Here is a 25200-nt window from a genome sequence, read left to right on the forward strand (position 1 = left end):
ATACTTAGATGAGGTCTGGCAAATTTATTTTCTCTTAGGTGCCAGTTCTTACTGGCTTGTGATGTGCTTTGTGTTAGCTTCTGCTTTGTGGATTGCTGAGTGGGGAAGGATCAGGAGGATGAGTACAAGAGCTTACATGAGTCAACCCATTCTGCTGTGGATGTTGGAAATGAAGGGAGAAACAGGTGCCCACTGAGTACTTGCTGTGTCTTGACTTGTATGGCCCACCCAGGTTCTGCTGCAGGTGCCTGAAATATGCTAGCCTTTCTGTGCCATTCTTACTCTTTCTTCCCATAAATTACAGGGATCATTTGTGTGAATGTAGAAACTGCAGGAAGGTTGAGAACCAAATGCTCTGACTTATTGTTGACCTAGCCATGCAATTCTTTGAGATCACAGCAACCTTCACTTGAATGACTTCATCTTTCCACTTTAGTCTTTCCACGTCACTGTTTGCACTTCCTCCTCCACCTCCAACCTCTCTTACCCCCAACTTGAGACCATTTCTTCCTCTTTTCCTCTGGTACCTGTCATCTTACTACCTTCTTTTTTTTTTTTTTTAAGATTTATTTTATTTTCATTACAAAGTCAGATATACTGAGAGGAGGAGATATAGAGAGGAAGTGGAGCTGCCGGGATCAGAACCAGCGGCCACATGGGATCAAGGCGAGGATCTTAGCCACTAGGCCATGTGATTTCCTGTTTGTCCTTGTTATATGCCTGACATTTGTTTCAAATGTGCTGGATCAAGGGGAATGTTGTTGATGCAGAGGTAAACCTTGATGCAGAACCAGCGGTACAGTATAGTAAGTTTTTAAAAACTTATTTTTATTTTTATTTGAAATGCAGATTTACAGAGAGAAGAGAAAGATTTTCCATCTGCTGGTTCACTACCCAAGTGGCCACAACAGCTAGAGCTGAGCTGAGCCTATCTGAAGCTAGCAGCTTCTGCTGGATCTGCCACGTGGGTGCAGGGTCCCTTGATGCATTGGGCCATCCTCTGCTGCCTTCCCAGGCCACAAGCTAGATGGGAAGTGAAGCAGCCGGGACACAAACCAGCATTTCATGAGGTCTCTGCATATTCAAGGCAAGGATTTAAGCCACTGAGCCATCATGCCAGGCCCTAGTTTAAAAAGTTTTGCATCCCATGGAATCTCTTGAGAAAATTAACTTTTCACATATGTTTAGTGATTATAGGTTTCATAAATGCCACACAGTGCTGAGATTGCCTTCTCATGATTACTTGAATTTTGTTATATGAAATTACTGGGAAGAATCAAAATCTCACACAGCTTCTCATTGTCACTGAGTATGTATGTGAGTGTGTATAAGAATGAAAGGATGTCAAGTAAGATTTCTAATACAACTGTAAGTAAATACCTTCCTGGAAAAAGATGTAAATGGTACAAATCAAAGGCGAATTACTTCTGTAGAAATACTTAATTCTGCAGTTGTGGGACTACTTTCCAGGGCCCAGTATGGTAGCCCAGTGGTTAAAGTTCTCACCCTACACGTGCCAGGATCCCATATGGGCACCAGTTCCTGTCCTGGCAGCCCCGCTTCCCATCCAGTTCCCTGCTTGTGACCTGGGAAGGCAGTCGAGGACGGCTGAAGGCCTTGGGACCTTGCACCCACATGGGAGACTCTGAAGAAGCCCCCTGGCTCTTGACTTCGGATTGGCCCAGCCCTGGCCATTGTGGCCACTTGGGGAGTGAACCATCGCAAGGACCATTTTCCTCTCTGTCTCCCCTCCTCTCTGTATATCTGGATTTCCAGTCAAAGTAAATCTTAAAAAATCTTTAAAAAAATCTTTTCATTTTAGACAAAAATGGTTCTGTCTCCATCTGCACTATTCGTTTCACTTTATGTTTATATGGTCCTTTGGTCTGTGTCTCAGAACTCTCAGGTGTTTCTCCAGCCATCCCCTGGATAGTCCTTCCTGACGCCTCCAGGCTGACTGAGGCCGGTCTCACTACGATGGGAGGTGTCATGCTTTTTTTTTTTTTTTTTTAAAGATTTATTCATTTTATTACAGCCAGATATACACAGAGGAGGAGAGACAGAGAGGAAGATCTTCCGTCCGATGATTCACTCCCCAAGTGAGCCGCAACGGGCCGATGCGCGCCGATCCGATGCCGGGAACCTGGAACCTCTTCCGGGTCTCCCACGCGGGTGCAGTGTCCCAAAGCATGCTTTTTTTCATCCGTGAAGTATGTGGCACAAAATTAGAGTTGATCTCTACATGCTTGTTAAATAAAGGTTGTTGAATGAATGTCTGACATAGTGAAAAATAGCATGAAATTCAGTAACTAATCCAAGATAATCTGTAACAATTGTGAATTTCATGCATCCGCATTTACCCTTTGGATTCTATGAGGGGGGCAGTGTGGCAAAGGAAAAAGCAACAATTAGATGGTATGAAAAGGTAGAGCTTGATCTCCAGGAACTTAGTCAAGGTGGAGTTATCAGACTTGCTTGCAGAGAGGGCGAAAGTGAGAAAGTGCTCGATTTTATAACTGTCAAATAGCCTATGGAATTATTTTTGAGCTACTATCAGTTAAATATGTAATTTCATGGCTGTTATTCTTTACTCCTAGCTTAAGTTAGCAAGTTTGATGGAAAATTCCTGCTCTTTGAATATTGAAAGTTTGAAATGCTTTTCTCATTGTGTGTTCACTTTCTTTTTTAAACATGTTGAGATCGGTTGCTTAAGAAAAGCTTTCTTGCTATATTTTCCTCTTAATGCTATTTTGGTTGAAATGTGCATGAATAATGCATAAAATCCAATAGTGTTGACAGGCAAAACCAATAAGGTAATCATGGCATGAAATTGAAGTTAGTTTTAGCATTTCTCAACAGTTCCAAGGTAAAGGTGGTGACATAACCACTTCAGTTTTGTGTGGTGGATGATGACATGTTTTATGTCCAATAATGTTCAGCCCATAAAGCCAGCAGGTGATAACCAAGACCAGTGATAATGTCTACATTGGTATTGACCATGAAAAGGGTTGAGGATTTCAGCCGGCTTTGTCCTCAGTGTATTTAGCTGGGAGCGTCAAGTAGACACCGTTTAAACTTTTATTTTTCTATTAACATTTTAGTTGAAAATTGGCTATATGCTCCCGATTCTTGTGTTGAATCTTGTGCAAACTGTTGCATATTTCTTTTTTCTCTCTCCCAAAATATTGTATTCCTAAAAGACAGAGACCTTGTTGTATTGTTTATATTTTCCTCTGTTGCTTGTCACAGGAGAGGTTAGATAGTTGATATTCATTATATATATAACAAGATGAGAAACAGAGAATATGGCTTATTAAATACTATCTGTATGTAATATGTTTTCTAAGTTTCTTGTCCAAGTAGAGGAATGGGCTCTTCATCTAGTTAGTTGATGATAACAAAAGTATCCATCATTTAACAATAATGTGTGTGTGTGTGTGTGTGTATAGTAGTTACACATTAGAAAATGTAAGTTTTGGGCTCAATGTTTGGGGTAATCTTCATTTTTAAAAAAGATGTATTTACTTAAAAGTTAGAATTACAGAGGGAGGGAGTGACAAAGAGATTATTCACTCCTCAAATGGCCACACCAGTCAGAGCTGTCTGAAACTGGGAGCCTGAAACTTGTCTTGGGTCTCCCATGTGAGTATAGCACCCAGGGACTTGGGCCATCCTCCACTGCTTTCCCAGACCAAAGGCAGGAAACTGGATCAGAAGTGGAGCAGCCATTACACGAACTGGCAGCCCTGGTCCTGTCTTAGGAGTTTATATTCTAGTAGAATACTCATGTTTTAGTAGTAAAGACTTATGTCAAGTCCTCATGTATCAGGAGAGAGATGAGGGAGAGCTTAAATGAACACAGCATTGGTAAGGATGGTAAGTTTGCCTTTTCTCCCCCTACTTGCGTTAGTGAACATGTCTCTCTGAGCTCTGCTCAAAAATAAGCTCCTGCCAGGAAGCCTGTGGACTTTGTGTTTGCTTTCAGTTGTCTGTGTGTCACCTTACAACTGCTCGTCCCACAATCAGAACTTTGTATTTATTTGTAGTTAGTTGATTTCTGTCAGTCCTGCCATGGTTTAATTACATAGAAGGTTCTGTGAGTAACTATGTGTTCCTAGCAACTAGCATAGATGCTAGCACATTAGAGATTCACATATCCAGTGAGTAAGATCTTGAGATACATTGGAGATGTGGTTTAAGTGCTACAGAATAGTGATAACTCTTGGATTCCCATCTATTTATGGAAAGTGTGTAGCTGGCCCAAAGTCTCTCAAAGTTGGTGTGACAGAACCTGAATGTGTAGTCCTATTTTGCTTTCTCGTATAACCCTTGCCATGGTTGATGCCCTTGTCACTGATACTGAAAACCATGAGTGGGGTATTGTCTTCCATTAGCTTCCCTTGGACCTCTCCCCACATCTCACTGTTGTGTTTTCTCTATCCCACTAATACCGCCTTGCCCCAGCACTCAGCTGCTGTTGTCTCATCCAGCCTTCCCTTGCTTTTAACTCTATGTGATGCTGCCTTCCTGTGACAGGTCCTGTTTCTAGAATTTGTCCATTTTCTGCATTGTACATCATTGGATGTGGCAGGCTGTAAAATAGGCCTCCAGGACAGATGTCCACATCCTAATCCTGAGAACCCAGGAATATTGCCTAATTACAAGTCTTGGTGCGCATGATAAAATGAAGTGTTTTAAGGTGTGGGGGTGATCAAGGATTATCTGTGTGAGACTACATGTTATCAAGGAGAGTTTTGTAGGAGAGGCAAAGGGAAATGAGTCTCCCCAGAGGAAAGCTGATGTGAAGACATGGGGCAGAGCCTGGAGGATGCAGCTGCAAGGCCAGAAAACAACGGCAGCTACCAAAGCTGAGAATCCCAAGGAAGTGATTGCATGTTAGAGCTTACTGAGGGAGAGTGGTCTTGCCCTCTGACTTTTGACCTTGGAGACATTCAGTTTTGTTGTATGAAGGCACTGAGTTTGACGTCAGTGTGACTAATGAGGCCATAGAAATAATGCTTCTGTGATTGAAAGTGATCTTTGTACTCCCTGAAGACGTGTGCTCTGCCTCATCCCCTATGGGTTATAGTGCATCTCTGATCTGAGCCTTCCCGGTATAGCTCACTTACCTATGCTTAAGACTTCATCAGTTTTTCCCTTGTCCCCAGTCACTGTCTAAGCTTGCTGGGCACATGTGCCTCCCACATGATTGCATTGTGCCACATTCTAGTGGCCTTGCCACACCTACCCCAGTATCTGATTATAGCAAGAACTTGGTAGGTGTTGACTTACTACATTACAATGATACAAAAATATTTTTGACTACATAGTGTTCTGTCAGTGGTCTTTGGTTCTACTGTGATCTGTGCAGAAAGAATGAATACATTCTCTTTCTGAAAATAATTTTGAAAAAGGATTTCGAAAAGACGTATGGGAAAACCTTCCGATGTAGTAGTCCAACATGGATTTAGTAATCCAGCAGGAGCTAAGATTCCTGGTAGCCCATACACTGTGGTTGGATAATTATTCATATTCAATTACATGTGTGGTTTTTCAAGTTGATCTTGAGTTGCTTGGGCACCAGGCAATATTTTTTAGAAACTCTGTATGAAGCAACACTATACCCTTTGGTTCATTTGTCCTTGGCCCTCATCCAGACAGGATTTGTGTAGAATGTCTGACCCTGGCTGCTTGCTGCCACAATTGCATTTCCAGTTTCTGTTACTTCCTTTGTAAATTATCATAGTCATCTCTTGGCAGCACAGCCCCTTCTGGAAGCATCATCATTGTCAACTTACGGTTCATTTTAAATGTGGTCAGTTTGTTTTGTTGTCTTTGAGTGTGTGCAGTTGTAACTGAATATTAAAAAGTTGGGCCCTGGAATTTCAAGCAGTGCTCTGGCTTACTCTGGCCACCATTAAGACATGCCTTTTGCATGAAAAACCAGAGACCAGAAAGGTATCCACTTGAGCATATGTGTTTCCTGTCCATTTGTACCTCAGCTACCAGTAGGAAGGTGATTGGACATGATCCATCACTCTTACATGTCCTGCTCCTTTGCACTGCTTTTGTCCAGATGGGTTTTCAGAAGTCAAGTTAAAAAGTGCCCAGAAGGAAAATTTCAGAGAATTACCCACCAGCATGTTATACTGTGAACTTTCTCAGCTCCAAATGAACAAATAAATGAGCACCTGCAAAGTTGCCCCAATCAAAGTAGCCAAGGCTCAGGATCTTCCTAACTTGATTTTTGTTGGAAATATATTTATTTGAAAGGCAGACAGAGTAAGAGTGAGGGAAGAGAAAGAGAGAAGGAAATCCAGGAATCTTCCATCTGCTGGTTTACTCCAGCCATTTTTTTTGTTGCTTTCCCAGGCAGATTAGCAGGGAGTTAGATCAGGAGTGGAGCTGCCTGGACTAGAACCTGGCATCACAGGTGGTGACTTAACTTGCTGAGTGGCAACACGAGCCCCTCCTCCTAATTTTAAAATACAATTCGCTCATTAATAGCCCTTGACTTCTGTACTATTTGAATGAAAAAGGGATTATACTCAATTTCTGAGTTCTGTGAATGGAACTTCAAAGATCTGACCGTTTGAGATATGTTACATTAGAATAAACCTTGGGATTTTTATTCATTCTATCATTACTACTATTTAAATTGAGGAATTAATTACACAGAGATTTGTATACTTGTATTCTCTATAAGCTAGAACATTTCTCTTGTAAAATGGTCAGTTCAAAATGTTACACTCAAAATTTTTTACAAAATACACAGTAATTATTAATTCAGTTGTCTGAATCTTTTTGGGACTAGATGATCTGGAATTAAGTTACAGATTAGTACACGTCAAATTTTCCATTTTCTGCTATTGCTCAGCAATATACTGCTTTTTTCTAATTACCCCACAAAAATTCAATGAATTCTAGGACTATATGATAAATCCTTTACCTGAATATAGTTTTCATCCACTCAGTTAGATCTTTCACTTTTGGTTGACAGGAGTTTGGGATTTTGCATTTATTTTGTTGTTATTCTTAGAGTAGGATATGCACAACATAAAATTTATTCTTTAAAATTTTTAAAGATATGATTTTTATTGTGTTAAAAAGTCAGGTGAAAAAGATTTTTTGTCTGCTAGTTCACTCCCAAATGCCTGCCGTGAGCATAGTTGGACCAGACAAAGGCCAGGAACCTGGAGCTCCAACCCAGTCTCATGCAGGCAGGGACTCAAGAAGAACCTGAGTCTGCTGCCTGTCAGAATGTTCATTCTCAGAAGCTGGACTGGAAGTGGAGGAGCCCATTATCCAAATTGGTGTCTTAATTGCTGCATTAAGTTCTTTGCTTTGTCTTAACCACAACGGCCAGAGCCAAGTCCATCTGAAGCCAGGAGCCAGGAACTTCTTGTGGATTTCCCACATGGGTGCAAGATTCCCAAGGCTTTGGCCCATCCTCTGCTGCTTTTCCAGACCACAAGCAGGGAGCTTGATGGGAAGTGGAACAGTTGGAACACGAACGGGCATCCTTTTTTTTTTTTTTTTTTTTTTTTTTAAGATTTTATTGTTATTGGAAAGCCGGATATACAGAGAGGAGGAGAGACAGAGAGGAAGATCTTCCGTCCGATGTTTCACTCCCCAAGTGAGCCGCAACGGGCCGGTGCGCGCCGATCCGAAGCCAGGAACCAGGAACCTCTTCCAGGTCTCCCACGCAGGTGCAGTGTCCCAAAGCTTTGGGCCGTCCTCGACTGCTTTCCCAGGCCACAAGCAGGGAGCTGGATGGGAAGTGGAGCTGCCGGGATTAGAACCAGTGCCCATATGGGATCCCGGGGCCTCCAAGGCAAGGACTTTTAGCTGCTAGGCCATGCCGCCGGGCCCATGAACGGGCATCCTTATGACATCCTGATTCATGCAAGGCAAGGATTTTGCACTGGGACCCAGCGTGACCATTTTTAAATGTGCATTAAGTACATTTGCATTATTGGGCAGCCTTCACTATGCATCTCTCTATGATGGTTGCATTATCTCAAGCTTAATTACCTTACCATTACGTTCATTCCTGGGACTTTTGTCACTCAGACACAGGGAAGGCATGAAATACACCTGTTCATGTCGTTTGTTTTCCACCCAGTAATTTTGGACAGTAGATAGCCTGTCTTTTTGATACTTACATGTACATGAAAAAAATGAAAAAATCTGCAGTTAAAAGATGGAATTATTACCTTAGAGGTACTGAGATTTGTCACTGATTGACTTCTTGGGGAGACTTGAAAATGACTAACAGGTAGGCTTTGACCTGGTTCAGTAAGCTTCTATAGTGGCTGTGGCCAGTAGTGTTTGTGAATCTCCCTATCTGCCATACTGGAGATGGGCACATTGGTGTAATAATTCTGTGAAGGTCAATCTGTGGAAGAATGATTCCCTACTGCTGATAGTCCAGAATTTTCATACTTGATGCATCAGACAGCCCTGTAGTCATAGTAGTAGAAATAACTGAGTACGATGTTTAAGCAGCTAGATCTATTGATCTCATTGTAACCGTAATTACCCAGTGGGTCATGATTACTTCTCACATTTGATTCTAGAAAACTCCCTCTGTAATTGACCTTTGGTCGCTGTTTGGTAAACAACCTCAGCCCTAGTTTGTCCTGATGCCTGCCTTTGCTTTTTGTTTATCCTGATTGTCAGCCTCATAACTGTCTTGGAACCTCATTTCCACTGAGTGCCACCCTCTGCCTGTCATCCTCCCAAACTGCTGGCTTCTCCCTGCAGTGGGTCATGCTGTTCTTTTGCTCAGAACAGGTCCTTGGTTGTAACTCTCCTCCTCCAGTCTTGCTGCTTGTCAGTTTGCTCAGCTCACTCATCAGCCAGCAGCGCTTCCTGACACACTCTCCCTTCACTCTATAAAATTGACTGATGTCTCCTCTGCAGCCCACTACCCCCACTCCAGCTCCTGTTATTATTGTAGCTAGGAAAATTTATTGAACTCATTTCTTTCCCAGACAGTCTACCTCTGCCAGATCCTGGGGAGGGATCAGATCTTACTGTTACGTGGATACCACGTGGCTGCACATGATACAAGGACAATAGGAATGAATTAAGCAGTGACAGATAAGCAGAAGGAAGACTTGTAAAGTAGACCTTGGAGTCTCAATATAATCAGTGGCCTCTGTGGAGAAGCATGAGAAAAGTCTAATTCTGTCAGAAGGAGTTGAGAGAGAAAGAAGTAAGAAATAGAAAAGATACTAACATGGAGCCAGGGAGTAAAAGGGAGATGGAGAGAAGGGACAAGGGCAGCAAGTCAGGTGCTCATGGCCTCAGACGACAGGGATCTGAGGTTCCCACCCATGGCATATGCCAGAGTATGGGTTCCCAAGTTGACTGAGGTGAGGCTAGGAGGTCATATGCTTGGGTTTATCCTGCATTGAAATCTTGTTTGGGGAAAAGTCTACATTTGCTTCATAGAAGCTTAGTGTCCTTTTTTAGTGTTTGATGTGCATCTGCCTTTTTGTTAAATGAATTTTTTTTAGGTGGGCAGGTTTCTGTCTTTTGATTTGTTATTTCTTAAATGGCAAGCACAGTGTCCTTTGCGGAGTAGTATCTCATAAATGTTTGAGATTTTTTGATTGATTGCTTTTTGGTTTTCATGACATCTAAATTATAAACTAACAGTGTACCTTATATAATATGAAGTTGTACAAAATAATTTTGTTCAGCTCTTTAAATGCATAGCTCTTTTATGAATTGTAAAACACAGACCCATAAGCCCAACCTCATATCCCCAACCCAGGGCTGCTGCAATCCATTGTCTCTGAATCAGACTTTATTCCTGCTTGTCCCTCAAAACAATTGGTTCCCTCCATGGGAGCACTGTTTTTTGTTTGTTTTCTGAGGATTCGCTGTCAGCACTCTTTACTGGCCTTTCCTCACACCTGTCTGCCTACTCCAAAAAATTGATGCTCAGTTTACTCCCATGTGCCCTCCATCTTCCTGGAGGGAGTGGGGCCATGCAAGAGCTCATCACACTTCTCAGAGTGTCATACAGCTTAAAACTAATGAATTTTTTATTTCTGGAATTTTCCTTTTAATGTTTTCCAGCTATAATTGATAGCTGAGTAGCTGAAACTACAGCAAGTGAAATCATGGATAGCGTTTTGGACAGGGGGTGAGGACATACTGTATATTTCTTTGTTATGAGGTGAACAATATAGCTATGCTATATTTTCAGAAATTCCACTAGTTACACTTACAGAAATAGAAAGAACTTGCCCAGTATTGAAAATCTTTGTGCAAGTAACTTACATCATCTGATCGGTATGGTATTCAGAGCTAAAGGTACACAACACTGTCCAACTGGTACCTCTGTTGGCCCAGTAATTTCTTGTGAATGGTCCTTGATTTTCGATGAATTATGGAATGCCTTCAGAGGAATGGAAAGTATATTATTTTACATTCTGATAATCTAGCTATAATCTGAATTTAGCAGATTGTCAAGAATTGTTAAGGAAATGTGCTTGGATGCATGCTAAAGTCTTCATTAGAATTAAAAGGCTGGATGGTCAAGGTGGAAAGTTGTGAGTTGCCTTGAATTTCCATTTTTATAAGGGCTTAGGCTTTCTTTAAAGTTTTATAGAGATTGAGTGACTGTTCTGAGGTGGAATTAAATGTTAATTCACATTCTGACCTAACTACTTGCAAGACTTGAAACCATTAGCACCCCTGTTGACAACCTCATTGTTTTTCCTTGCCTTCCTCAGAGTCCTTGAGTTGCTAAAGGGAGGTGAAGGGTGAAAGTGTGTGTTTTTCAATTATTTTTAATTTTATCTATTTGCAAGACAGGAAGATAAGGAGAGAGAAAAATTGCCGACAACAGCCTAGGCTAGGCCAGTTTAAAGTCAGGAATTCATTCTAGTCTATTACTGTGTTCCTAATGTCAGAGTTCAGTCTAGTCTGCCCTGTGTGGTACTTGAGCCACCACTTGCCGCCTCCCTGGGTGCATATTAGTACAGAGCTGGAATCAGAGTTGGGACTTGAACTCAGGCACATTGGCAGGGTTGCAGACTTCCCAAGTGGCACCCTAACTACCACACCAATACCCAACTCATGAAAAAAAGTAACTGTAAAGGAAAAAAAAAAGGATTGGTAACTGCAGTGTTTAGCCTCATTTAAACTTTAACAAATAGGACTATTACAATTTTTTTTTAAATAGTGGCGTTTTTTCAAGAAGTTGATACTTTGTGAGGAAAGATGAGAAAATAGAAATTTGGCAGAGGACAAGTGAATATGATTTCTTAAAGAACTTGAGTAGTCTTTGGAAGTCTCCTTTAATATGTGAAATCTGTTTAATTGTAAGTTTATGTAAGCATACATCTGTTCCACAAATCCTCTTTGGCCTTACTGGTTGCAGGTTCTCTGAAAATCCCTGAGGAGATAGTTAACGGGTGGATTATTGAAGAACAAAGTAGGCTGCTTGGGTTTCAAAGCCTGATACATTAAAGGAGATATCCATTGTTACAGAATCCTTGCACCAGTTCAAGGGATTAACCATGAACCTGTTCCGCCACAGATTCAGAGTCGGAGCAGTCCATGAGTAGGTTGGAAGCAGTGACAGCACAGTCCCTGGAAGAGGAAGACCTGAACAGCCGAAGACCCAGGATGTCCGAGGGGAAGGACTGTGGTGGTGGAGATGGGCTTTCCAATGGCATCAAGAAACACAGGTAGGGGAGCCTGTGGCAATTTGCTTTTCTGCTATAATATAGACATGGTTTCATAAAGAGATGGGCATGTGTATTGCTACATCACCTACAAGGAAGAATATTATCTTAAGCACTATCTTCATCATTCATTGCAGACAGCATCATCAGTGGTTAAAGAACCAAAGCATACAACTTGGTTTCAGCAGCCACATCTTTAGGAAAACATGTAGCACCCTTTGCCCAGGGATGTAGAAAGGTTATTCAGAACTACCTATTGAAACTAATGCGCATTCTCTTTTTCATCTTTTATGACTTTGCCTCCCAATGCTATTTTGGTTTCTAGTTATCTGATCTTCTTGTTGGTTTTGTTAAGAATGGATGGTAATGTCACCAGCCTGTTGACACAGTTTAGCTGAAGCGAAACAGGCAGTCTTTAAGAACCAGAGTTTGTAGAACGTACCTGTTTTGCACTGTCTCATACATTAGTATGTTTTTATTCCCTTGCCGGCTCAGTCTTGGAGATTGTCCCGAATGAGTGCAGTGTAACAGACACTCCAGGTCTCTAGTTTCAGCAGAAGTGCATGTGTGTACTGGAGCTCATGTAGTAAAGAAGCGTTGTAGTAAAGATCGTTTTGGGGTAAGGAATTCTTAATAGCTGATTTCTACAGGACAGTTTCTGTTTACAGCTACACAATCTACACACATCTTAACTTCATGTGCACCACTGTTGTGGTCAGAAGCAGTCTCAGTTCTAGAACAAGTAATGCATCACTTCTCTGGGTTGTGAATATTTCCTCGTGTTAACAGTAAGTCTCAGTTTCCTCTTATTTCTTTAAGAAAGTTTAGGTAACAAGAAAACTTGCTTGTAAGTGGTTATCCTTTACATTTGTCAACGTGACTTTCATAGCTGCCAGTGAATGTCTTCCCGAGCCCCTTCTGCGGTAACCATAGTGGACTCCTCTGAAGTCCTGGACATGAAATACCCGGTAGTAAACCTAGCTGATCTTCACTCTCTAAAGAGCAGATGGCCTTTAACTCAGCACATATGAGTGGACTTCTAAATGCTTGTGGGTACCTGGGCTTTTTAGAAATGCACACATAGTTTTTCCATAATGCATGTCTTCAACAAATTTTTGAATTACTCTCATGTATCATGCCAACCCAATGAAAACACAGGTGAAATCTTTGGAAAGTTCACAGAAGCATAAAAATTCTGGCCCTAAATTCAGAAATAGTGAAGGAATGCGCATCCTTGGATGCTGTCATTGCAGGTTTTTGTGAATTTTCAGGACGTGGAATCCCTTTTCATGACAACAGTTATTTTGCATTAGAGAGTTACATCATGTTCATATATTGCTATGTTCCTTTTTTAAAAAAAGATTTATTTTTATTGGGAAGACAGGTTTTTACAGAGAATGAGAGACAGTGAGAAAGATCTTCCACTCACTGGTTCACTCCTTAGATGGCTGCAGTGGCTGAGCTGAACCAATCGAAAGTCAAGAGTCAGGATCTTCTTCCAGGTCTCTCATGTGTTTGGGCTCCCAAGGCTTTTGGCCATCCTCTACTGCTTTCCCAGGCTACAAACAGGGAGTTGAATGGGAAGTAGAGCAGCTGGAACACAAATCTGCATGCAGCTGGGATGCTGGTGCTGGCAGGCGGAGGATTAGCTGGTTAATCCATGCACCAGCTCGTGCTGTATTACATTTTAGTTAAACTTGGAATGGTACAAATGTGAAAGCTAAGATGAAAATGTTCCAAAAAAATGAAATTAGGACAGGTCACTAAGGAAGAATACAAATACATGCCTCCAAATAGTGATCTAACCAGAAAAGCTAAAGATACATCTTTTTTTTAAAAGATTTATTTATTTTATTACAAAGTCAGATATACAGAGAGGAGGAGAGACAGAGAGGAAGATCCTCCATCCGATGATTCACTCCCCAAGTGAGCCTCAACGGCCGGTATGCGCCGATCCGAAGCCAGGAACCTGGAACCTCCTCCAGGTCTCCCACGCAGGTGCAGGGTCCCAATGCATTGGGCCGTCCTCGACCGCTTTCCCAGGCCACAAGCAGGGCGCTGGATGGGAAGTGGAGCTGCCGGGGTCAGAACCGGCGCCCATAAGGGATCCCGGGGCATTCAAGGCGAGGACTTAAGCCGCCAGGCCACGCCGCCGGGCCCAAGATACATCTTTTTAAAAAGTACTACTCCTGGGTTTTCATTGTATTTGAAAACAGCACTCTTCCATTTCCTAGTTCACTCCCTGAATATTTGTTGCATCTTAGGCTAGGAGCATGGTCTTCCTTCCTGGTCACCCACATGGATGGCAAGGACCCAAGCACCAGGACCATCTGCTGTCTCCCAGGTGTACCTCTGCAGGAAACCAGAATCAGAAGTGGAGCTGGGTTTTGAACCCTGGCTGCTCTCTTGTGTGATGTGGGCTGCCCAAGCAACTTCTTAACTGATATGCGAAAGGCTCATCTTACAATTTACTACCTTTTTTATCTTTTTAAAGATTTTTTTATTGGAAAGGCAGATATACAGAGAGGAGGAGAGACAGAGAGGAAGATCTTCTGTCCTATGATTCACTCCCCAAATGGCCGCAATGGCCGGAACTGAGTGAATCTGGGTCTTCTACGCACGTGCGTGGTGCCAAAGCATTGGGCCATCCTCGACTGCTTTCCCAGGCTACAAGCAGGAAGCCGGATGGGAAGCGTTGCTGCCAGGATTAGATTAGAATTGAGATCCCATATGGGATCTCAGTGTATGCAAGGCGAGGACTTTAGCTACTAGGCTACCATGCTTGGCCCACAATTTAATACTTTTACAAAGTAGTGTTTATAGTAGTTTTTAAAAAGCTCTCTCTCTTTTAAAGTTTTCCTCCAGTTAAATAAGCAATATATACAACATATAAAGTTTAATTTCACATTAGGACAACAAATGGTCACTCATTGTCAAATACTTCTTCCTATACCCTAAATTATGTTATTAGTGATCTGTGCTTATATTAGGCAGTTGTTTATATTGATATTAGTAATTTGTATTGATTTTCATTTTGATATTTTTGAAGATGAGGAATGGCCTAAAGTGACCATGTACTTCAAATCTTTTGGTTTATCAAGTTGATGTGGAAGTATTTTACTTGACCTATGAAATCTTAGATGAAATATTTCTTATAATGTTAAAGATTAAGCTGCTCAATATTTAACTTACGAAAGATCTTGATTACCTTTCACCAGCTTGCTCTTGCCTGATAAGTACGTTGTTGACAACTGAAGAACAGAGACATGAACGCATCTGGATTATAAATTGAGAAGAAGTATCTATTTTTTTGGGAAATGATAGTCCTTTCAAATTGTAGTTTACACGGAAAACATTAAATATTGGCTGAACTAGCTTGCTAATAGAAAAAAATGAATGGAAGTTTTTAGGCTTCTTTTTCTCTTTTTTTTAAAGATTTATTTATTTTTACTGGAAAGGCGCATATGCAGAGTGAAGAGACAGATAGGAAGATCTTCCATCTGCTGATTTACTCCTCAAGCGGCCACAATGGCTAGAGCTGAGCTGATTCGAAACCTGGAGCCCAGAGCCTCTTCCTGGTCTCCCACGTGGGTGCAGCATCCCAAAGCTTTTGGCTATCCTCAACTGCTTTCCCAGGCCACAAGCAGGAAGCTGGATGGGAAGTGGGGCTGGCAGGATTAGAACCGATGCCCAAATGGGATCCCAGCATGTGTGTGGTGAGAACTTTTGCTGGTAGGCTACCTCGCTGGGCCCGCTTCTTTTTTTTAAGTTGCAGAACCATTTTTGTAACAGAAATTTAAATTACAAGCGGTTAAATCCCACCATCTTCATTTGCTGACATCTTTTTCCAGAAAACACATTGCTTTGTGCAAAATTAGCCTGCATCATGTTCCAGTCTGGTTTAATCTTTATAGGACTTGCAGTGTCACCTTGACTGTATTGTACAGGATTAAATCTCTGTCTTCCACGTAATTTACTAAGTTTATTATGAGCTCTTGAACCTTCTGACTCGTTTTGCCCAAGGTGTTATATTTGTTACAGATGCTCATTCTTGTTTGAGCCATATCATTTAATATATAGGATAAAGGGTTCTAATATGGAGCATATCGGTGGTAATCTGAAAATGTTAGGATTCTATAAATTCTGTTTAATAAAGAAAAAATTTAAATTTTTAGAGATCAGTAAAGTTGTCATAATTGATACATGTTTTAGCAAGCCTCAATGGAAGAAAATCTCTAACCTAGTTGAAAGTTGTGACAAATTGCAGTATTATTTGGAGGTATAGCATTCACAAAAATAAGCAAAGTTGCCATTACCCATAGGTGATGTGATTATCCCCATAGAACACTTACATTATTCATAGAACAGTTATTATAGTGAGTAAAAAATTTGATAAGGTGAAAATCAGCTAATTATATTTCTGTGTGCCATCAACAGGAACAGCAAAGAAAGCAGTAGAAGAGGTATTTGGAGCAACTATTAAAGCTACATATGTGCAAATACATCTTAACAAAAAATATTTACTGAAAGACAAAACTTACTAGAAAGGAAAATGCATTGTTACAGATATGTTCTTGCCAAATTAGTCTGTAGAGTCCATGTAATTGCAATTAAAATCACAATGTGCTTTTCAGGGGGCATTGGCAATTAGATTCCGAAACATATATTTAAGCACAAAGGACATTGAAGAGTCAAGGAAGTGCCCAACAACCAAGTCATAGGAAAGGAAGGTAGCTTCCCTTCTAGATGTCTGAATAAATGGTGAACCTTTACTGCAGAATTGTCCTGGAGGCGGGCTGAGCAATGGGATGGAAGGAAAAGCCCAAAGGACCCCTACACATGAGGAAAGCATAGAGCTAGCGTTGCAGGTGAGTTCGGGACAGGATGGATGGTTTGACACCTGATCACTCACTTACCATGGAAATAAAAGAGATACCCATTGCTTATATACACATAAACATGAAATATAGACAGATGGGACACATAAATGTAAAAGGGTCGGCCCAGCATCTCTCAGAAGTTTATTTTGTAGGAGTGATAGTTGTTCAGGTGATTGTTTAGATTCATTCACCATTCGCTACTTCTTTACAGCTGGATTTGTGGGAGGCAATGGAAGAGGAGTAAATGACAGTTTCCTTCTGTACACAGATTACAGTGAAACAAAGATTGAAAATATAAGTTAATAGAGTATCTTTCAGGAAGTCAAATCTGGTTGAAAACGTACTAATAGTGGTAAATACAAAGTATTCAACTCTGGAAATATTCTGTCAGTAGAATAAAACTAGCTGGAATTTAAACTACTCCCCGCTGATGTAATCTGCCTGGTTTTTGTTTAGATCAGGATGCATGCATAGTACCCATTTACCCCACCCAAACATCTTGTGGCACCTTGAGCAGAAAAATTTTCTTACCAGGAGATATTTGGGGTAGGTCCTGATTGTTACGTAGTGACCAGGACTGGATCAATGTCTGAGTTTCAGAGGGACATGTGGGTGTTGAAGGGCAAGAGCTAGAGTCTGCTCCTGTGGACTGGAGGAGCAGTGTTCAGAGGCCTTCCAAGTCTGCTCTCTCTGCATGCTACTCCCTGTTTCTGTGACCCAGAGTCCGTACTGCCCTGAGAGTAAGGACTGCCATGGGAAGGATTATCCCTAGAGCTTAAGCAGCTGTGCTCTACAGTTTGCCTCTTTGAACAACCCTTAGGTAGCCTGTCTTAGCCAGCCTAAGGGTGACAGTAGCACTGGACATTAAGAACTGCCAAGTGGCCACACTGTTGGTGTTCCTGAGACTGTCAGTTATCTGAGGCTGGTGGAGGCTCGAACAGGCTGGCAAGTTGAATTGGCCATAGCTGAAGGAGAGGACAAAAACTCATCAAGCGTGCTGGTTACATGTAACATCCATCTCTCCAGCAAGGCAGGTGGGAGCTGTTCATGCAGTTTAAATATTTTGTCTGAAGTGAACAACTCACAGATCATGGGTTCACTTGGGATATGTGACAAAAAAGTTCAAAAGGAATTACGAGTCTGCATTAATGATCATGGACTAGGTTGGCCTGCTGAGTTTGCTCAGAAGTTCCTTTGCAAAGACATTGAGACGTCTTTCCATGGAATATTCACACCAGCCTATTCTGATTTCAGAGGCAAACATCAAGAGTTGTGGAAATAGGGTGAGGATCAGGGTACAGGCCCACCTGCTTTGACCTGCTCCTAATCCTAGAGATCCCATCTGGCATGCTGGGGCTCCTTCAAACACTTTAAAAGCCAAACAAACTGTTTTAGTCTGTTGTGAGCAAATAATGGTGAGGCACATCTGCCTGACTCTAAGGGCTTGTTCTAATCTATTCTACGTCACTGATGGTTGTGGGCAAATGAGGGCAGCTTTGTAGGGTGCCCATAAGCTGGTAAGCTATGCTTGAAAGGATGAAATGGCTAATAGCTCATGGGTGGATGATGCTTGCCAGGAGTAAGAAGAAAAAGAATGTATTTTCAGGTGTGTAGTTCTATTTTAAGAACGTTGTGTTGTAGAAGTTGTCAAACATGTCCAAGTAAAATACTGTCCTGAATCCTCTTCAGCATCGTTCAGCTTCAACATTTACCCTGTCCCTCTTTGTTTCCTCTACAAACCTCATTCCCCAACTCCTGTTAATTTTAAAGAAAATCTGATACACTTGTATACGATTTTTTCCTTATCTTTTCAGGAAATAGGTTTCTAATTGACAAGTCAGTCATTTATTGGTGTTCAGAATGATACAGGCTTTGCTGAATGGCTATATGAAGCGAACACTTGGCATTATTTCACATCTCTGTTGTGTGGTGAGAACACTTACTATAGTATCATTCAAAATAAATTCTAGGGCCCGGCGGCGTGGCCTAGCGGCTAAGGTCCTCAGCTTGAACGCCCCGGGATCCCATATAGGCACCGGTTCTAATCCCGGCAGCTCCACTTCCCATCCAGCTCCCTGCTTGTGGCCTGGGAAAGCAGTTGAGGATGGCCCAATGCATTGGGACCCTGCACCCGCGTGGGAGACCTGGAAGAGGGTCCTGGTTCCCGGCTTCGGATCGGTGCGTACCAGCCGTTGCGGCTCACTTGGGGACTGAATCATCAGACGGAAGATCTTCCTCTCTGTCTCTCCTCTTCTCTGTATATCTGACTTTGTAATGAAATAAATAAATCTTTAAAAAAAAAATTCTAATAACTGTGGTCATTGTATTGCACAAACATCTCTTGAGTTCATTCTTCCTGAAAAATAGAGGCAGCTATGTGAATTTGTCTATCTTCTTTGCACAAGAGCTGCTCTAATTTTGCATATGTCATTCTGATTCTTGGTGTATGTTCTACCAGAACAAGCTCTCATTTTATCTTTAAATAATTCTGTGTATCTCTAAAACATTGAGATACTTGCTCTTCCCTATCACAGTAGAGGTATCATCTTTAGAATACCATTTCTAATTGCTGGTGTTGTGCTATAGTTGATAAAGCCTGTGATGTCAACATCTCATATGGATGCTGGTTCATATCGCATCCGACCCACTTGTGGTCCAGCTGTATGCTAATAGCTTGTGAAAAGCAGGGGACGGTGGCTCAAGTGCCTGGGTCTCTGTACCTATGTGGGGAGATGAATGAAGTTCCTGGCTTTGGCCTCACTCAGCCTCAGCCATTGCAGCCATCTGGGGAGAGAACCATTGGATGGAGTATTTCCCAGTCTCTCCTCTCTGTAACTCTGACTTTCAGTATACGTAACTATGTATTTTAAAAAATATTTCTCTGGAGGCCAGTGCTGTGGCATAGTGCAAAGCTACCACCTGTGGTGCCAGCATACCATAGAGGTGCTGGTTTGAGTCCTGATTGCTCCGCTTTGGATCCAGCTTCTTACTAATTTGGGAAAGCAGAAGAGGAAATGCCTGCTTGGGCCCCTGCACCATATGGGAGACTCAGAAGAATCTCCGGGCTTAAGACCAGCCCAGCTTTGGCCATTGCCAGCCATTTGGGGAGTGAACTAGCCACGGAAACATTCCTGTATCTTTGCCTTTTGTTATCAGGCAGCGAGGGAGGACTTTGAGGAGGTGGGGGGGTACCCAGGTCTCCACCCCTATGCCCACTGCTCTGCATCCCATCCAGGCCCCCTGCCCCAGCCTTTGGAGCCAGGCTGAGGCAGTGGGAGTGAACAAGCTGATAGAGCATTTCTATCTTTCCCCCTTTCTCTGTAACTCGACCTTTCAAGTAAATATGTAAATCTTTTTTTAATTCAAGTTTATTTATTTTTATTACAAAGTCAGATATACAGAGAGGAGGAGAGACAGAGAGGAAGATATTCCATCCGATGGTTCACTCCCCAAGTGAGCCGCAACGGCCGGTGCTGCGCCGATCTGAAGCCGGGAACCTGGAACCTCCTCCAGGTCTCCCACATGGGTGCAGGGTCCCAAAGCATTGGGCCGTTGACTGCTTTCCCAGGCCACACGCAGGGAGCTGGATGGGAAGTGGAGCTGCTGGGATTAGAACTGGCACCCATATGGGATCCCAGGGATCCCGGAGCAAGGCGAGGACTTTAGCCGCTAGGCCACGCCGCCGGGCTCTAAATATGTAAATCTTAAAAAAAAAACCTACTTATTATAATCAAACATTTAGTTAATATACATATTTACCTAATTATGTCATTAATGTCATTTCATAAGAAAAAAGAGCACATTACTTAATTGCTCTAGCTAGCACTGCCAGTAGTATATTGAACAAAAGTGGAGAAAGTAAGCATCCTTAGGCCCAGCATGGTGACCTAGCCTAAAGACTAAAGTCCTCGCCTTGAATACTCCGGGATCCCATATGAGCACCAATTGTAATCCCGGCAGCCCCGCTTCCCATCCAGCTCCCTCCTTGTGGCCTGGGAAAGCAGTCAAGGATGGCCCAAAGCCTTGGGACCCTGCACCTGCGTGGGAGATCTGTATATCTGACTTTGCAATAAGAATAAAATAAAATCTTTTTTTTTACATTTTTTTATTATTATCATTTTATGATACAGTTCCATAGGCTCCTGGCATTTCCCTTATGCCCTCCCCAAATCCCTCCCCCCACCTAGTTCCTCTAGATCGTTACTAAAATATAGTTCTTCATACACTGTCATATGTCCATCATTGCGGACATGAACAATGGCAGAGTCCAGTATCCTATTGTCAGGACATAGTGAACAGTTTCATTCGAAGTCCATCTTTGTCTGGAAGTAGAAATGCATACTACATTGTATCCTCACATCTGGATGTTAGTCTCCATTTCACAGCTACTGTACATCACCTTAAATGAGAAATCATAATACAAAATCAACAATAGAAAGAAAAATAGAAATTTACAATGCCAGGAAGTTAAATGACATATTACTAGATATGAGAGTCTCCATTACACAGCTACTATACATCCCCTTAAGTGAAGAGCCACAAAACAAAATCAGCATCAGGGAGAAAAAAGAAATTAATAACACCATGAAGTTAAATAACATGCTACTAAATGACTAACGTGTAGCTGGAGAAATGAAAATCAAGAACCTTCTTGAAGAAAATGATGCTACTGTATAATCTGAGTCATTGAATGATTTAATCAGTAGAAAGTGTTTTGACTCTAGAGATGAAACTAACAGAAAACAACAAAACCCATATGATATAGTTTCTGCTGATTTTTGTTGAAGTGTGTCTCTTCTAGACAATAAACAGATGGGTTTTGTTTTTTTAATCCAGTCTACTAATCTATGACGTTTGATTGAGCTTAAGCCATTTACATTCAGAGTTTAATATGTATGTATGGTACTTTGGTCCTGTCATTTTAGGAATGGTTGTTCATTGGTTTAGTCTTCTGTTGTCATTGTCCTGGGATGTTCTTCCCATTTGCCTTTGGTTTTGGTAGGTGCTGTTCCTCTTCTCTGTCAAGAGAACATCTTGAAGTGTCATTTGTAGGGCAGGTTTGAAAGAGGCAAATTCTTTTAACTCTTCTTTACTGTGGAAGAATTTTATTTCATTTTCAAAGACAAAAGAAAGCTTTGCTGGATATGTTATCCTAGGCCGACAATTTTTTTCTTTTAGAATCTGGAATGTATCACTCCATTCTCTTCTTGCCTGTAGAGTTTCCTGTGAGAGATCTCCTGTGAGTTTAATTAGCATGCCTTTATATGTCAATTGATTTTTTTTCACGTGCACATTTAAGGATCTTTTCCTTATGTTCAATTGAAGACAGCTTGACTATCATATGTCGTGGTGAAGATCGCTTTTGATCAAGCCTGTTGGGAGTTCTGTACCCCTCCTGGATGTTGTTTCCCAATTCTTTCTCTAGATTAGGGAAATTTTCCTTTATTATTTCATTAAATACATTTGCAAACTCAGCTTCTCTTTCTGCACCTTTTGGGACTCCCATAACTCTTATATTTGGCCTCTTAATAGTGTCTTTCAATTCTTGAATACTTTTTTTGGCCTGATCCAGCTCTGCTTCCAGCTTTTTGTTTGCTTCCCCCTGATGACAGGAAATATCTTCCAATTCTGAGATTCTTTCTTCTGCTTGCTTCATTCTATTTTGGAGACTCTCCATTGTACTTTTAATTTGCTCTACTGTGTTCTTAATTTCTGATATATCAGCCTTGATTTGTTTTATTGCTTCCTTAAATTCTTTGAACTCTTGTATGTGTTTCTCATTTTTTATCAGAAGCTTTAAAATGAGTCTTATGAATTCTGTGTGCCCCGTTTTCTCGATGTCTTCCTCAGTTAGCTCTGAGGTTGCATAGGGTTTTGCTTCTTGCAGGGGAGTCTTCAGTAATATTCATTGTGCCTTTGTCTCTTCTTTTGCTCTTGATCATTGTACTTCTGGTTAGCAGAGTCTTCTCCTTGGGGCAGGTTTCTAAGCTGCATCACCCACAGGTCTACAATGAGATTTTACTTATTGCAGTTGGTACACAACACTTTGCTTACAGCCAATTGTGCCACTGCCTTCAGCAAGTTCCAGGTCTGGGTTCTTATGTTAGATTTCCACTGCAGTCTCCAAAGCCCCAGCTCCTGACTCACCATTCTCCACCTCCTGTGATACCGTGCTGAGGCTGCACCATTGTCTCTGCAACCTTTCTCCTCCTTCTGGTTGGAGCAGGCCCCAAGATTAGGGAGACACCAGGTGTCCTATATTGTTAGGTTGTTGGTGGTGCTGATCCTGCTGGAACCTGTTGGACTTTAGCTCTGGGTGCCACACGGACCTATTTTGACCCGTACGATGCCACAGTCGGTATTATTTTCCTGTGGGACCAGTGCAATCCACTGAGCTCAGTGAGTTCTCTCGAGCTCAGCACATGCGCAGTTCACTGTTGTCCCCTGCAGTCCTAAAGCTATTGCCACAGTGTACAAAATGGCGCCAGACGTACTCCTACTAGAATTCTTGATTTGCTGGCAGTCAGGTCTGAGGGCTACCCATACCTGTCTTGGGTGGTACTGTAGGATGCCACGTTGCTGCAGTTCACTGAGTTAGAAAGGAGTTCACCCCCAGCTCAGCGCATGCTCAGTCATTTCCCTTGCCTTTGCCTCCTTACACAAAATGGCATCCAATTGGGCTCTAGGGAGCTGATTAGGCTGTGAAATCCGCCCTATTCTCACACTGCCCATCTGGGATCTACTGCTGTGTCTCTGTTCCTGGTCAAATCAAACGGAGCAGCAGGACGGACAGTTCTTTGTCTGGGTTTACCTCCCAAGCTCCCAGTGAAAGTCCCTTCTGACCTTGTTGCTGGTGGAGTTCCAGCTGCTGGTGGAGTTCAGATTGCCTGTTAGCTGAATGCTGCTGGAGTATCAGTCACTGCAATACCACACCGTTGTGTCCCCTGCTTTCCTGTATCTGTCAGTCTCCAGGTACCCCTCTGCTGTTGTTCTGTCCTTTCCTGTTTCCCGGAATATGTCCTCTCTACTTCATCCCGATTAAATGTTTTTCCGTCTGTTTAAATGTGCCCTTACCCTATTCCGCCATCTTGATTCTCCTCCAAGAATAAAATAAAATCTTAAAAAAAAAAAAGTAAGCATCCTTATTTGATTGCAAATCTTAGAAAGCCTTCAGTTTTTTCACCATTCAGTTTGACATTAACTATTGATAAGTTACATATGGTCTTTGTTATGTTTAAGTGTGCTCCTTGTTTTCCTAATTAAGTTTTTGTCATGAAGGGGTGTTGAATTTTATCAAATGCCTTTTCTGACTCTGAAGAGATAATCGTGTGATATGTCCTTCATTCTGTTGCAGTGGTATATCACATTTATTGAGTACATATGTTGAGTCATCCTTGGGATAGATCCTTCTCGATCATGGTTAATAATTTCTTAATGTGCTATTGGATTTTTATTTTGTACTGGTATTTCGTTGAGGACCTTTGCATCTGTGTTCGCTAAGAAAGTTGCAGATCAGTATATTTTTTAAAGATTTATTTATTTTATTATAAAGTCAGATATACAGAGAGGAGAGACAGAGAGAAAGATCTTCCACCCGATGTTTCACTCCCCAAGTGAGCACAACAACCTGTGCTGTGTGGATCCAAAGCTGGGAACTTGGAACCTCTTCTGGGTCTCCCACGCGGGTGCAGTATCCCAAATCCTTGGGCCGTCCTCGACTGCTTTCCCAGGCCACAAGCAGGGAGCTGGATGGGAAGTGGAGCTGCCGGGATTAGAACCAGCACCCATATGGGATCCTGGGGCATTCAAGGTGAGGACTTTAGCCGCTAGGCCACGCTGCTGGGCCTGACCTGTAACTTTCTTTTGGCTTGTTTCCTTCTCTGGAGTCAAAGTATTACTGGCTTCATTTAAAGGGTTTCGAAGAATTCCCTCCTGTTGTGTTTTTGTTTTTCTGTTTGTTTGGTTTTTGTTTTGTTTTGTTTTTTGGAAATAGTTTAGGAAAGATTGTGTCCTATTCTTTAAAAGGCCTATGGAATTCAGCAGTGAAACCATTTGGCCTTTTCTTTGATGGTAATTTTATTTGTAAAGATTTACATGTTTGAAAGGAGGAGAGACATGGAGAGAGCTTTCATCCTCTTCCTCATTTCAAAAGTAACAGCAACAGCTGGGGTTGTGCCAGACAGAAGCTAGGAGTGGGAAGCTGCTTCTGTGTCTCCCTTGTAAATGCAGGAGCCCAAGCAATTGCACCAGGTGCATTAGCAGGGAGCTGGATCAAAAATCTATCAGCCAGGACTGAGTGGGTGCCCATGATGCTTGCGTTACAGATGGCAACTTAATTTGCTAACCATAGCACTGGGCCCTGATGGGAAATTGTTTTTAATTATAGATTCAGTCTTGCTACTCTTTATTGGTCTGTTTAGGTATTCTATTTTCTCATAATTCAGTCTTGTTAGGGGTATGTGTAAAGAATTTGTCCATTTCTTCTAAGTTATTGGATGTTAGCCTCTAATTCATAGTAATCTCTATTAAACCTTGATACTTCTGTGGTGTCGGTTGTAATGTCTTCATTTTCCTTTTGACTGAATCACCATCTCTGCACTCCCCCACCCCTG

At 41.9% G+C, this 25200-nt stretch overlaps 1 protein-coding gene across 6 annotated transcripts in view; it reads left to right on the forward strand.

Annotated features, from left to right (window-relative positions):
- OSBPL1A (oxysterol binding protein like 1A) overlaps positions 1–25200 on the forward strand; it is a 197820-nt gene that overhangs the window by 119446 nt on the left and 53174 nt on the right. For all 6 annotated transcript variants that reach the window (XM_058677085.1, XM_058677086.1, XM_058677087.1 and 3 more), the window contains one exon: positions 11561–11711. In XM_058677085.1, the coding sequence (XP_058533068.1) occupies positions 11561–11711 (151 nt within the window). The remainder of the gene's footprint in view (positions 1–11560; positions 11712–25200) is intronic.

Source organism: Ochotona princeps, chromosome 18 (genome assembly GCF_030435755.1).
Source record: "Ochotona princeps isolate mOchPri1 chromosome 18, mOchPri1.hap1, whole genome shotgun sequence".
NCBI lineage: Eukaryota > Metazoa > Chordata > Mammalia > Lagomorpha > Ochotonidae > Ochotona > Ochotona princeps.